The 14,847-nt window shown below is 39.1% G+C and overlaps 1 protein-coding gene and 1 long non-coding RNA gene across 2 annotated transcripts; both read right to left on the reverse strand.

Annotated features, from left to right (window-relative positions):
- Positions 1-161: 161 nt before the first annotated feature.
- LOC129748764 (uncharacterized) lies at positions 162-14,036 on the reverse strand. Its single transcript, XM_055743504.1, has 3 exons — positions 13,430-14,036; positions 607-1,402; positions 162-507 (listed from the first exon to the last, which is right to left on the reverse strand). The coding sequence occupies exons 1-3, from the start codon at positions 13,521-13,523 to the stop codon at positions 267-269; spliced, it is 1,131 nt and encodes a 376-aa protein (XP_055599479.1). The 5' UTR covers positions 13,524-14,036; the 3' UTR covers positions 162-266.
- Positions 6,783-9,089, reverse strand: LOC129748771 (uncharacterized). Its single transcript, XR_008737809.1, has 4 exons — positions 8,899-9,089; positions 8,575-8,834; positions 7,501-8,443; positions 6,783-7,394 (listed from the first exon to the last, which is right to left on the reverse strand). It is a non-coding gene; the product is annotated as an uncharacterized LOC129748771 (long non-coding RNA).
- Positions 14,037-14,847: the final 811 nt, after the last annotated feature.

Raw genomic sequence — 14,847 nt, forward strand, 5'->3', positions numbered from 1 at the left:
CATTGTATCTGAAAATTTTCATCACATTTGTGAAAGCCATATATTGACTCAACCGATGTCAACTTGAAAACCTGTTGAAAAGGCTCATACTCAATCTCACTATTTTCGGGTCAGATTTTTTTTTCATTTGTCATCAATATTAGTAAGAAAAAACTTCCATCTACCGTAAATAATATCTATTTTATAAAAAATTTAACCTTAACAATCCTTTAAATTTTGCCTTTTGATTATTAAATGTATGAAGATATAATATACTTATAATAAAGTCATTTAGCAGCGCCACCCACGGTCTTCGGTGAAGCCTTGGGTGGCTTTAGGAAACCACGTTTCCTTAAATACCGAACTATGAAAGGCGTTGCGCCCAGTGTTATGCTTATCCTAACTGGTGCGAATACTTTATGGATGGCGTAGGCGATCACAAATGTCCCAGTACCGGCACCAGCTTTGGTGGCCAACGTTGATCCGCCGAGCCCATATCGTTCCAATAGTGCTACCATATCTATTCCGCTGTAAAGAAAAAGGAATAAAACATTGCATTAATTGATGTACTCAATGTGCAATGATTACGATTAATGTCCGTGTGGTTGGTTTCCATAATTTACAAACCTAGAAACTAAAACATAACAAGCTCCCAAGGAAGCTAAACTGATTCCTACATGAAAAATCATAACGGTGGAACCATACTCCTTGACAGCCTTTTTGAGTTTGTCTTTTCGTGTCAACTGAACCTCGGGAGCGACGTCTGAATCGGTCGTTTTTTCTTTCAATACTTCCGGTTCCTCAGTCATTTGTTTAGCTTTCGGATTGTTTTGAGCCATTTGACGATGACAAAGTGAAAATGTTCTAATGCTACTGTTAGTGTTACCGATAAAAATGCTTTTATTAAGCAGCCGGTGCTTGTTATAGCTTTCTAGCAACGCCAAAGTACCTTTTGGTTGAGGTTTGTCCTCGTAGCTGGACCAATCCGAACGCACTTCCTTACGCAGGTTGGTGTAGTGAGATGCTTGTAAATCCTGTGCCATGAATTTGCCCTCCTGCGCCCAGCCTCCGCCAGGCATGTTCAGATGCGTAAATTTGTGCATGCCCCCGAACGGGCTCGGGACGTTGCTCTGCATCACCGAGTGCATTGACACTCCCCCGCGAGAATCGTACGACTGCACGTGCGGATCAACGCTATTCAAGCGAACATTGGAATTATCCACGGTGACGTCGATGTTATTGGCCACGTAAGAGGACTGGTGCGTCAGTATTGCAGACGAATTAATGTCCCGGGCACGATGCGGCGAAAAACGTGTCGTTTCGGTTGGATCGATGTTGGCCGGTAGGGGCAAGGCTGCTGCAGCGGGATAATCACGCTGCACCGATAGATGAATGTTTTGGGTGCGTTTGGGTGAAAGATTACCTGCAAAAAAGGATTTTTTGTTTTAGTATTTATTAAGCCTTTCCTCTCATTCCAACTATGTGTACATCTTTCAAAAACGGTCAAAAATCTAACGCCAAGAACTGCTTTGAAAAATCATGTATAATGTGTTTAAAAAAACGAACTCAAACACATACAGGATCTCAATGAAACATGATGTTTCCTTTTTAACTCTAAGCGTACATCTTTCGAGGATATAATGGCTAGCATCTTCCAAATGCTAAAACCAACAACGCACCGAAAGTGTACTATGTATGCCGTGACCGGGATTCGATCTCATACCCCCTGACTTAGAAGACTTGAAGGCTATCCTCTACGCCACGGGCGGCGGCAGATCTGGCACATGCAGATCACGCTCCACTTGGTCTAACCACCTCGCTCGTCCCTGCTTGTCCCGTTACTACCGGATTCGTAGTCCGGTATTTTCGCAACATGTCCTGCCCAGCGTATCCGGCAAGCCTTTAACACCTTCTGGATACTGGGTTCGCCGTAGAGCCGATCGAGCTCGTGATTTATCCTTCGCCTCCACACTCCGTTCTCTTGCACGCCGCCAAAGATGGTTCTAACACTCGTGGCTCGAATACGCTGAGTGTACGCTGGTCCTCCTCGAACAATATCCATGTCCCGTACCCGTAGAGAACAACCGGTCTTTTGAGCGTCATGTACAGGTTACACTTTGAGCAAGGGCTAACTCTTCTCGACCACAGTTGCTTGTGGAGTCCAGAGTAGGCATGACTTCCGCTGATCATTCGCCGAAAGATCTCGCGTCTGGTCTTCATTGTCTGCGGTCACCAGTGAGCCGAGATGGACAAAGTCTTCGACTATCTTCAGCTCGTCGCCGTCGATTGAGCTTCCCGGAAAAGCCGTTCTCATCCATAATTTTCCACAGCGTCACGGTCGATCATGTAGTATGTGGCTTTAAAGTCGTTGAATAGATGATGCGTAGGGACTTGGTGTTCACGGTTTCGAACGGGTTAACTTCACTCATCGGTTCGAGTGGCTTCACATCGTCGTTCCTCCTCTAGGTGGCGCTTATTTTCCTGGAAAATTCAAACTCCCTGGCTTTTCCGCTGTCGGTGATTTTCCACGTTTCGAAAGGTGCTTCTTTGCTCTACTGCCGCCCGCGCAGCTTTCTTTTCGTCGATCATCCTCCTACACTCCTCGTCGAACCAGTCCGCAACTCTATTGATGGCTGTCTTGATGGTACCCCAACAGTCCTCGAGAGGGGCAAGCTCGCCCTTTACCGGCAGCGCTGCTTCGTGCGATTGATCGTAGTCTACCGCAACCTCAGGTTGCATCAGTCGTGCGATATTTAACAGAGGCGGGCGTCGGTTTCGTGTGTTGTTCAATACGGAGAGTAATGGGATCTTTGCCGTCACCAGGTAGTGGTCTGACTCGATGTTAGCGCCCCAACCATCTAATACTGACCATATTGACTGGACACTCGATTTCGTTTTCTGGATAATTTTTCCAACAGTATGCAATGTCGATTCCAGAGTGCGCATCGATCGATTTGAAGAAATGCTATCCCACACTGAACAAAATCGGGCTATAAGGTTTATCGAGAATTCTAGTGATTTCGCACTAAAGGAAAATCCAATACTTTTTATCATTAGACGTATGATTTAATTTAAAGGAAAATCCAATGAATATTATAGAGAGCAAAATTAATAAATTTTATTGTTTAACATTGTGTAATGAATCGTTCTATCATTGTAATAAAATATGCCTGGTATTTCAAATTATTTTATTCTAATATTTCTCATCATTAATAAATTCACGAATTTTTCTCGATGTTTGACATTTATTGCAGCAAATCTAACCTAAAAAAATACTTCCAAAAATGGATAATTAAATCTGCACTGCACTTTTTGTTGTACAAATCCATAATGGGATGTAGTTCCTTTGCGTGATGCATGTTCATCTGGCGCAAAATCCTTATTCATTCCGGGGTGCTTATGACAAACAAACTTATCGAAAACTTTCCTGTTCTAGATAGAATTTATGACTCCGTTATATCCGCTCCACTCGGCATATTCGGATCATTAAACGCATTGATTTTTAAACACGGTACATACAATTTTACGTTCTTCCAGCGAGGTTATGTTTTCTGAAAAAAAAAATCCGCATATAGAATTTCAAAAGAAATCTTTCAAAAATATGAATTACCTATGTATGTTAAAGACAGAGCTGTGCTCGTACTCGCTGAAATCCGAAGCTGTTTTTCTGCGCTGCTGTCCGGCATTCCAAGACCAACAATGATTCACCTGTTGGGATAAATTCCAAAATATTAACAACTAAGCCGTTCAGTCATTAGATATTTTCGTCGTTCCACTTACCTCCATAAATTTTCGGCTAATGTCGCGGCGATGAGGTTCATCTGGTTAAATCCTTCGACGAAACATTACTGGTACCGAAGTACTCATAAAATCGTTCTTCTCAGTTTATGCTTCCCGAACAAAAATGAAACCTGTTTCTTCTTAAAGGTGCATTTACAGTTCTTTCGAACGTGAAAATGAAAAAACTTATATTCTTCAAAAACTCGACTATGCTGCATTTCTTGGCTGCGAAACTAGGTGGAATAAATGCGGAATGGTTGAACGATTATTTTTGAACTGATTTCCTTGTTCAAAGCCCTTTAATCTTAATTTTATTTCAATTCCCCCGATTTTCACTGCGGAATTTTTTTTTCCGCGTTCACTGACATTCCGCTCGAAGTGTAAACGCACTGAGCGAACGTGAAAACGGAAAACGAACAAGAGTGGTGAATATAAATTCCGCGTTCATTTTCACGTCCGAATGGCAATGTGCATTCTGAAAAAAATTTCACCGATGACGGAAAAATTTTTGCTTCATAAAAAATTAGTTTTTTTTTATTTGTAAGCACATTTGAAGGCAATTAAAGGCTTAAAATACTACGAGTTTGAAATGAAACGCATACGATATTTTTTTTTAACTTTAAAACCCGCTTGGGCATCATTTAATTGCACCTGTTGGAAGAGTTTCTCGACGAATAAATGTACCTGTTGGAAGAGCTTCTCAATTCTCAACGAATAAATGTAAATGAAGATCATCGAATGGCCAGATTCCATTGAAATAAAAAAAATAGATTCCGCTTTGTTCAAATGTGTGTTTCAGAAAAGGTTTGGAAATAATTATGAAAATGTATGAAATCATTCAAAAATAATGTGTTTTAAGGAGAACTGAAAAGCAGAAAAATTAACAAACAAAAGAGTACTGATGCATTTTAATTAAATAAAAACCTTTTCAATTGTTTCACTAATTAAAAGTAATTTTGAAATTTTTGTTTGTCAATTTTTAATCAAGAACAAAAAATGGCTATCTTGTAGAAGTTATATTCATAACGTCCTTTCAATAAGTTTTTCAAAAGAAACGAATCGCTAAAGCTCGTTACTCCTTGATCGATAAATACTTTTTAGGAGTACTTTAAATTCATAAAATTTAATTTAAATTCATTGTATTCAAAGATAAGAACTTTGGGATTATTTGATTAAATCAATCGTTTTCAAAGCTGAATATGTTTTGAAGAAGAACAATATGTTTTTTTGAGAAACTTGAATTTAAATTTGAGCATTGGTTCGACAAGTATCGATCAAAACATTGCATTGGTTGAATGATCTGTCATTTTCCGATCGAAACCAATTTCTACCCGCAGTTGAACAAACCTCTTACTAATTTTGAAGATTTGACCGATTTGACATTTCACTGCGGAATATTTTTTCACTGTGGTGAGTTCACGTTCACGTTCGAGTTCGAGTTCACAAGAACTGTAAACCGGGCTTAACCAACGATTCAGGCACGCTGATATGTATATTAACTTCAAAATGATTAAATGTAAAGGAATTTTCTATAAATTTTTCTAGGTATAACAAGTTACTGAAATTCATTGGATTTTTCTATATTTTGTATTGGATTTATTGTTAGCTTCTATCACACACTGAACGTTAAAATTCAATGAATTGACCCTATATAAACCTTATAGCCCGATTTTGTTCAGTGCAGTTAGGAAATGCCACCCAACTTTAAAAATAAAACAGGCAATTTCTACGATAAAATCGGGCTAAATAGGACCATTTTTCCTACAAGGCATTTTTTGACAAATTTTTCAGGTTCGCAACCTGCCGTCGGTATTGCGAATCTGCAAAATCTGACAACAAAAAATTAGACAGAAAATCGTTGAATTTTTGTTCTAAGTGTCATGTCAGTGTGGTCAGTGCATCTAACGTCGATAATGTCCGAAAATTGCCGGCTGTCTCAAAACGTGGTCGATCTGTGACAGCATACTTGTGTGGGAGGCGGTGCTGGAAAAAGGCGAAATCGATAAGTCTGAAGCCGTGGTCAGCTGGTGCGTGCTGAACCATCCAATCGTCGGTTTGAATTCCTCCCCCTGGCGAACCTGAGCATTGAAATCCATGATGATCTTCTTATCATGTTTTGGGCAGCAGTCGTATATATTCACGTTCAAGCTGCGCGTAGAATTCGTCTTGTCACCGGTACTTCCAATAATGGCATGACCATCTTAGCACGTTCGTAGCGTGGAGTCCTTCCAACATACCTCCTGCAGCAGACCGCTACGATGTCGAATTTACGGCTCTTCAATTGGTTGGAGAGCACAGCCCATGAAATTTAGAGATCTGCAGTTCCATGTTCCAATTTTCAATCGCTGGTCCCTTTTCGTCGCGTGGGTCTTTGTCGACTTCCATCCAAAATTTGTTGTTCATTGTTCGTTGAGTTTTTCTGTAGTCACGGTTACTCAACTGCTTCACAATTTGCAACAATTTCCACATTTTCTATCTCTCTCTCTCTCTCTCTCTGAGCACTGGTTTCTCTCATTTTAACTCAAATTTACTCATTTACCCGCACAATTGGTCACAATTGACCACAATTTCAATCATTGACTGCACAATTTGTGTGATCATTAACGTATTTTCTCTCTTCATCTCAGTCTCCCGGGTTGCTTGCACCACGGGGAGGTTGAAAATCGGTGTTGTAAGATAAGAGGTGATATCCCGCATGTAGCAGTATCATACAATAACGATCCCCATTATCTTTTTCCCAAGACACCCGAAAGATTCCCTTTATAGTTTTGGATTATAAAAGAACGATTATACAAATCGTTTTTTCATCAAATGGAATCGTTTAGACACAAATAACGATACAGGGAACGGGTTGTTAAGTAAACAAACGATTCATTTTTTTGCTTTTTTCTTTGTTCAAAATGTAGCTGAAAGCACCTGAAAGATAGATGTAATCGTTATCTTATCATTTTTTCCAAAAATTGGTGACGCTACAGGTTATCTTCAAAATATCTTTTTGTCATCAAGGATAAAAAAGAAGAAGATTCATTTTATAATCTCTTATAGAGATAATATTATTTATTCGACTATATTAGATTGTTTTATTTAATTCATATTAATTATTAATAATTTTATCTCAAAAAAATACTGTTCGAACTGAGAAAATTATCATCGGTTAGCTTCAGGGATGAACAATGCTGACAGTAATGACCAAAGACTTTCTATGAGTTGTAATGAACGCTGGATTCTTAGAGTTACGCGGTACTTTGACCACCTCCGGATCCGTGACTGACGTTGCAAGTCAATGAGGATTACCGGGGAGTGTAGGTGATGATTATGCGATGAAAGACCTCTTGCGGCTATGATTGCCGTTCGTGGAGTTCGCGGACTGCTGAGTAATGGTTTTGATATGGAATTTGTTCTAACGCATTTGAATTTGTTTCAATGATGTTGTAGAATGCATTTAGCGCATCACAGTTACCTGTTTGTCGCAAACGTTTTGACTTCAGTAGTTAAACCTCTTCCTTCAGTAGAGGTTAATATTTTGTGTGATTTTTTTTCTGGCGGGATAAAGTTGGAGATGAACACGAATGGAGACTGCTTTGTGGTCCTTGATCCAAATGATTGGCGATTAGTTCCATCAGACTGTATAAGAGCTTTAAATGGAAAAATAATAAATTTGAGTAAGATTTTTTCCTTTGTAGTTATAATTTCAAAAGTTCTGTAAATAAATTTAATTAAAAAAGTCTTAAGAAAACTTACTTAAGTTTGTGCTTTCGAAATTGTTTCATGCTGCGTTTGTTCCACGCCTGCCGATGAAACTTGAGCAAACCACGAAGAATCTTTTTCCGTTCGAATGGTAACTGGAATCCCAACTCGCAGAAATCTTGATCCGTGAGCTTGGGAAACATTCTTCTTAGCGAACATTCCCAAATGATGCTCGCTGTACATCCCCTAGAAAAACAATCCTATTTCCTTGCTGATAGCTGGATAGACACTATTTGCTGTGCTCCTCTGCTCGCAAATATTCTTATAGGTGTCGTAATGCAAATAGTTATATCAAATAGGCCCTCTTCGACGAGGAAAAGCTCAACCTGACTTATTGTGAATTGGTTTTCTTTTTTTGGTTATTTATGATAGGAATGAAAGCTACTGCCGTGGTGATTGTCTCTTTCGCTGACAAGTGGATAGTGATGCGTGGGGACGCTTCGGATGGATGATTTGGTGGTAGTACCACCTGGGCTGTGTTAAAATCAGCTGTTTCCGCCATTGATTTCCCACTAGTTTCAATACCGGCCGCCCCGGAGACCGAACTTTTTCCATCGACAGATTCAGTTGAAGTACACATTTTTTTTAATCCGGATTCATCGTTTTCACTAGATGCGTTTTGAAACGAAGGTTTCATTGGAGAACGACCGATGCTTCTCTGTATATTTCTTATATATTTGCGATTCAGGGCTAAATTCGAGTCTTCTATGAGAGACACGTTTTTCTTCCGAACCATCTCGCTGATCCAACAACTGTTTCAGATAAATTGCACTGCAACGTACAACCGGAAATATAAATGGTGCCATCGGAGATTATGCCTTCTCATACGGTGTTAGATTTGGGTTATTTGAGATAATAAAAATGTTCAATAGTAAATAACAAATAGAAGGAGAAAACCTTTCCCAACCCGTTCTGCTGATTCTGCGACACCAGCAACCTTGAAAAAAAAACAACAAAAAAAGTCAAAAATATTGATTTTTCGCAATTCTGGAGTTTCGATTATGCTGGTTCCGGAACATTGCAATTGCTGCTCACCTCAAGGAAAAACGAAACAAAAACGAAACTTACCTTTTTACTGCCAATTTAAAGATAAGTCCGGAAGAATCCTTTGTGTCACCGGAGATTCCTTTTAATGCGATCCGATCCGAAAGTACCCCGTGGGAAAGATTAACGACTTTCTTCTCGTCATATTTATTCTAGTTAAACGAATAATTATGATGTCCAACACCGGTATTTCCCATTTTTGATTCTGTCCGAATGGTCTCGACCGGCAAATTTAACTTCCGGACCATTTCCGCTATATGATACGCTGGATGTGCTGCTTAGCCCTGGTGAAGATATTTGAAACATTTTAAATATAGTTTATGACTATCAAAATTGTTTAAAACTTACGTTTCAGCTGATAATTGCAAAAAATTAGGAGCTTCGAACTTTCCAACACTTTCAAGCGACCAAAACACGCCATTTTGTTTGGTTTGTTGGCAGCGGAGACACACGTCACACTCGGATGTATTCGGAGTTTAATTTTACGGATTATTGCTCTTATCTTTCAAAAATATTTTTCAATCATTCCAAGCGAAGACACATAAAAAATGGAAAAGTTGTTAAAAATTAAAAGATTTAAGAACGATTACTGGAATAGTCTCTATTCATGTAATCAGAACAGAATAATATTCACGATTCAGGGTATGATATTTGATTATGCGGGATGACCACTACCCGAAGGATAGGTATATGGAGTCTCGAGTTTTTTTTTCTTTTTCTCGGGATTTTCATCCCGAAGGATGATTCATCCCTCTTCCTTCCGGGGCAGTTGTTTTTTGCTGTTGTCGCTTTTGTTTTGTTTTTCTTTTTACATTTCTGCAAAAAGATTGGTCATACGAAGGAATGACAGCACTTTTTCCTCCTCATCTGGGTCGTTGGAAAGAATTTCTCGTAGGCTGTTTGCAAGTTGTCCGACTGTTCGGGCTTGTTGGTGAACTAGGCATTGCGTTAAGAGTTGAGATGTGTTTAACAGTTAGTGGCACATTACAGGCATGGCATACGGGGGGGTCTTCTCTTCCTATTGAGTGACCGTGGGTCAGCCTTGTATGACCAATACGCAGCCGTGTCAGGGTTCGTCGTTCAAGGAATGCCTTCCGGTCGTTCCATCTTGAAGTGCAGTTCTTCACCTCTCTCAGTTTGTTGTCTCGGCATACGTTCCACTCATGGCTCCAAGCGAGAGAAAGCTGTTCCTTTAGCCAGTGGATAGCATCTTTGGGAGGGATGGGTATATTTGGTGGTTCTTGTTGACTGCCTTCAGTAGCTAATCGCTCTGCGGCTTTATTGCCCGGGATATTGGTGTGTTCGGGAATCCAGCACAAGATTATGTTTTTCTGGCAAGGCGGGATAAGTCATGGATCCAAGGATGCTTGATATTTCCGGCCAAAACAGCTTTTAGGACACTGGCCGAGTCGGAAAAAATAACAGACCCGGATTGGGGGCACATGTCTTCAGCTGCTTTCAGAATAGCGAAGGCTTCGGAACTGAAGACAGAACACTTAGAGGGTAATGCAAGTGCTAGACTGCCAGTACTACAAAATATCCCGCATCCAACACAGCCATCAGTGGACTTAGAACCGTCCGTGTAAAGTTTGGGAAGATCTTTATATTTTCTCTCGACGAGTTGAAGGAAAAGGACTGGCTGATTACTGAACTTTCTCGGGCGCGTAATTTAGAAAGCAGGCTTAGATCCACTTGTGGGATTGGCGAATCGTATTTGCATTGTCTAGGTTCGGGACGAGAGGTTTTTGCAGGGAGAGATGTGTTGTGCTTCTGTAGGAAGTTTTCAGCTCGTCTGATCATGGAGACAGTTGAGTCACGTTGGTAGGATAACCAGCGAATGACGTTATTCGTTAGGGTTCTTGGATAGGACGTATTGAAAAGGATGTTGGCCACGTTCAGCCATTAAGCCTAGTCCACACTAGGAGACGGTTCGTCTCGAGACGGTCTCAGCGTCTCCCATTTTATTCGAGAGACACTGAGACCGTCACAGGTTTCCAACAACAATAACCGACAACAAAGTTCGTCTCATAACAAAAATCGCAGTTCATGTTGCCTAGTGTGGACAAGGCTTTAGGGATGTTATTGGGCTGCTTTTAAATGCTCCGCTAATAATACGGATAGCTTGGTTGTAAGTTGGTTCGATACTATTAAAGATACGATCTTCTCCTCTACTGAACAAGCCGAGTCCATGAAGCATAGTTGGTAGGAGCCACCCGTGAACAAAACGGAATAAAGATGTGCGAGAACCAGCTGTCGGACTGTCGGACTCTGTTGGCGTGCGATGCGGGTGGTGTGAACTAGAGGTATTCCCGAATAGAAAAACATTGTGAAAAAACAATGAATTTCATTTTCACATCACCATGGATTTTATAGTTGACACTATGAATAACATGATACAAGAAACGTTGAATGCACTGTCAAGTTCATCGTTTTCGACAGTGAAATTTACGGTTTAGACCAAAATTACCATGAAAAAAGGGGGTTGTTAAGCAACTTAACCATGAAAAAATCAACTTTTTTCCATACATTTCAGAACACAAAACTATAAAATAGATGGTTATTACATCTTCCAAATTTGCTCAAGGAAACTGTGAAATTCAATGTTTTCCAACGAGTTTGCATGGTTTTAAGGAAGATTAAATTCAATGTTATTTCGTGATCTTACAATAAAATTGTCGTGTTTGGTTTTTTTTTATATAATATTTATTTCTGAACCTAACATATTTTAATTTACACAATAAAAACATTTAATAATAACACTTAACACTATACACGAGAATGCTGCCATTTTTCCGTCGATCATCAACTGGAATGCTTTGAAACTCGCATTACGCGATTCTGGCTAAGTGACTTATTTCCACTTCTTCAAAACCTTGTGTGAAGGAATTATGACGCTGAAATTGAGAAAAAAAAATTAGAAATGAGTTTTTCTTCCAAGCTTCGATAAAACTTACCGTTTTGATCATATCAACACTAGATGGTTGGATATTTTTGCAGGAAACCCATCGAAAATTGTTGTTGCCGAATATGCCGACCGAAAATTGTTTGAGCAAAACAAAGTTGCCGCGGCTGTCAAAACCGTACACGAAAAATTGATGATGTGTAAATTTTTGTACTAAAAGCTATAAGATGTACTTTTTACCATGAAATACAAGGTCACCTTCGAATTCATTGGAACATGAATGTAATACCATGGTTCCTGCTATTCGGGTTGTTTTGTTGTCCATAGTGAGTGGCGGTAATTTGCTTAATCTCCTCTCCCTGTGACTGAAGTGCATTAAGGAGTCTCGAGTTGCACATTATCTACCATTCGCCAGCCAAAACACTCAAAAAGTACGATTAAATCACTACACCAATTTCACAATACGTAGGCAAATCTTGCTCATGCAAAGTGTAGATCTCAAAACTTGCAAACTTGTCGAAAACTGAAAATACGTTTGTTCAAAAACTTGAACCAAGTTTATTTTTAAACCGAAAGATCTAAAACTTTTCTGAAGAAAAGTGATGACGAAGATGATGAAGATGATGACAGGTAATGGACGAGTGGATACATACCCAAGCAACCAGAATTCCCTAAAAAACGGTTCATAGAAGCTTAATCAGCTCTCGTTTCTGTCTGAAGAGAATGCTAAAAAGCCGAAAAAAAATCCGATTGACAGATTGCTCGGACAACCAGATGACAGATTGCTAGGTTGCCGGTCTATCATGGTCTATCTCATTGTCGAATACACACAAATATAGATTCCTTCTTTTGTCACAACCCCCCCCCCCCCCTCCCCTTCCTCAGAAAATTCCAAAAAATCAAAAGAGTGGAATAAATAAAGTCTGAAGTATTTTATGTAAATTTCGAAAAATTATTTTTATTTATTTTTCGCATTATTTTTTATTCCCCCCCTCGCGATGTTGAAGGATTTGAAATGTGTTCCGGCCTTATATGGTTTTGATTACAAAAGCTACCTACGCCTATAGAATTGAACCGCTGATCTCTATGTTCCTTATTCCGTTTAAAAGACTTTCGGTACAGTTAATAAATATTAACAAAAATTCTCGTCATCAGAAATTTATTCGAATATCTTAACATTGAGAGGAAAAATTCTCTCTACATGTTACATATTTCAAATTTTCACGAATTTTCCTTTTTGTGTAGAATTCCATTATGTAAATATCAGTACTTATAATATCAAAACAAATACCATGATCGAAAATTGACAGACATTTTTGACATGTCGCTTAGAATTCCCAAATAGGTTCTTCAAAACACCTAAAAGTATGTAGAACGGTGCGTTAGAAAGTGTTTAGCAAACGTTTTCAACCTTCTCGAAAGAAGTTGCATTAATAGTGCTTGTAAGTTCCGTTATCGATATTTTAACCACTCAAAGGGCGATGGAAGTTCCTGAGTAACGTTTACGTGACATGAGTCACCTGGAGCTCCCATAAAACATGTTTTCAGCCAAATGTGAACTTTGTAGTTCCATCTTTAAGTAAAAACGCGACTTTTGGTTGCTTGGATATTCACTATGCAAGGTTATCCGATTCCATGAAGCTGAAAACGCCAAACGTCGTGACGGTAGCACTTTGAACATGTGAAGCTGAGAACATGCCGTTGTCTGGTGGAAAGGTCTTGTCCCGAAACAAAATTTCTTCAGTATTCAAAACTCAGAACCACAATGTGAAGCTTACATATATCAACGACGATTGAATGGCTTTATTACTGCTGTTGCAGTTATGTATGAGTCATAAACTTATCTATAACTTCAATGTAAATTGATTGAATTGTTTTGTAACAAAGCAAGGAATGGTTCGTTCTTATTGTAACTGTTGTAATTTTGAAGGATGTACCGTTATCATTTTTTCTTTACAATAGTAAAAAAACACTTACCATCAATTGACCCGAGGACACCGGTTGACATGGATCGGCTTGGGCCCGTGACTTTGAGGGCGGTTTTGAAAACTTGCTGCACTTGCTGCGCCATTTCTTCTACTTATGCAGAATTGCACCTATTAGGTCCACAATGATGTGATTTTTCGTTCGTGGTTTGTTACTCGTCACGCAATTCCAGCCCTTCAGGCTTTTTGGCCTTGAACTTGCTTGTTGTTTGCAAAAGAACGGTACAGTTAGATGGACCACTTTGTTATTTGCCACTTTTATCAGAAGGTCCACGCAAGATGAGGGGATTGTTTGGACTTTGAGCACGACCGGTTTATTTTTCGTTTCTTCTGAGCCTGAACTAGGCAAAGTTGCATCTACTAGCGATGAGCACTAAACAATGACTGAGGAACGTTGAAAGTTGCAGGTACCTACTTCCTTTCCTGCTGTGGTGCGCTCGCGAGCACAACGATAGAAGATATTATTATTATCGTTGCTGGTGTTTGCCTGCTGTATCGGCAATTTTTTCCGCGCTAGCTCCGCAGACCGGTGTGAACTGGTTTCTGGATTGGGACTTTTGCTGACTACTCACTAAACCATCAAATGAATAAAGAGAGGCACTGGTTAATTGATTGAATTTGTTCAGACTTTGTTGCGGCATTGTTTTGTTTTATGGTTCAAAAATGTTTTCCACAATTACTTATAGGATACCATAATGATCGTTTGATAAGTACCAAAATATTGGATTATTAATGAACAAGCGATTTTACGAAGTTTTTTCTAAACGCAACCAAAACCTGATATTTTCTTCTGTGGTCAGGACGTCCAGTATTTATAACTGCTGAACTTACAGGACGATCTCATGCCAGGAAAAAATTGCTCAGGAAAATAACTTTCAAATACACCTGCGGATTAAAGCTGTTTTCTCCTGTGATTTGCAGAAATTTTGTATGCTGAAGGCTCGAAGCATTTTTCTTTCGAGATTAACATGGATATAAAATATTTATCATCGCCGAATTAAAAAAAATCATCGATATAGATATAATTTTACGAAAATAACTTATTTTCACTTTCGGTGAAGCAAAAATTACTTTCAATTTAAAAAAAAACCGACCAGAGTAAATGCCGAGAAAAAAACAAATTCGAAAACACTGGACATATACTGCCGTTCCAAGCAAAACTGTCCCATGTGACTTTTGGGTAATTTCCACTTTTTGGCTTGAAACGGTCTCTTTTAGTGTTAACTTTCGATTTAAAACACAAACAAGTAAGATAGGACTTTGTTCTGAACTTATAACGAAATTTTCGTCAAGGTGGTTGCCTCTATGTTGATAGTTCTACGCAAGAATGTCATATTACTGAAAATTCTATGAAAAATGCCTATTTTATCAAAAAATTCTCTTAAGATGAGTTTAAACTGTCGAATATAC

This window comes from Uranotaenia lowii, chromosome 2, assembly GCF_029784155.1.
Source record: "Uranotaenia lowii strain MFRU-FL chromosome 2, ASM2978415v1, whole genome shotgun sequence".
NCBI lineage: Eukaryota > Metazoa > Arthropoda > Insecta > Diptera > Culicidae > Uranotaenia > Uranotaenia lowii.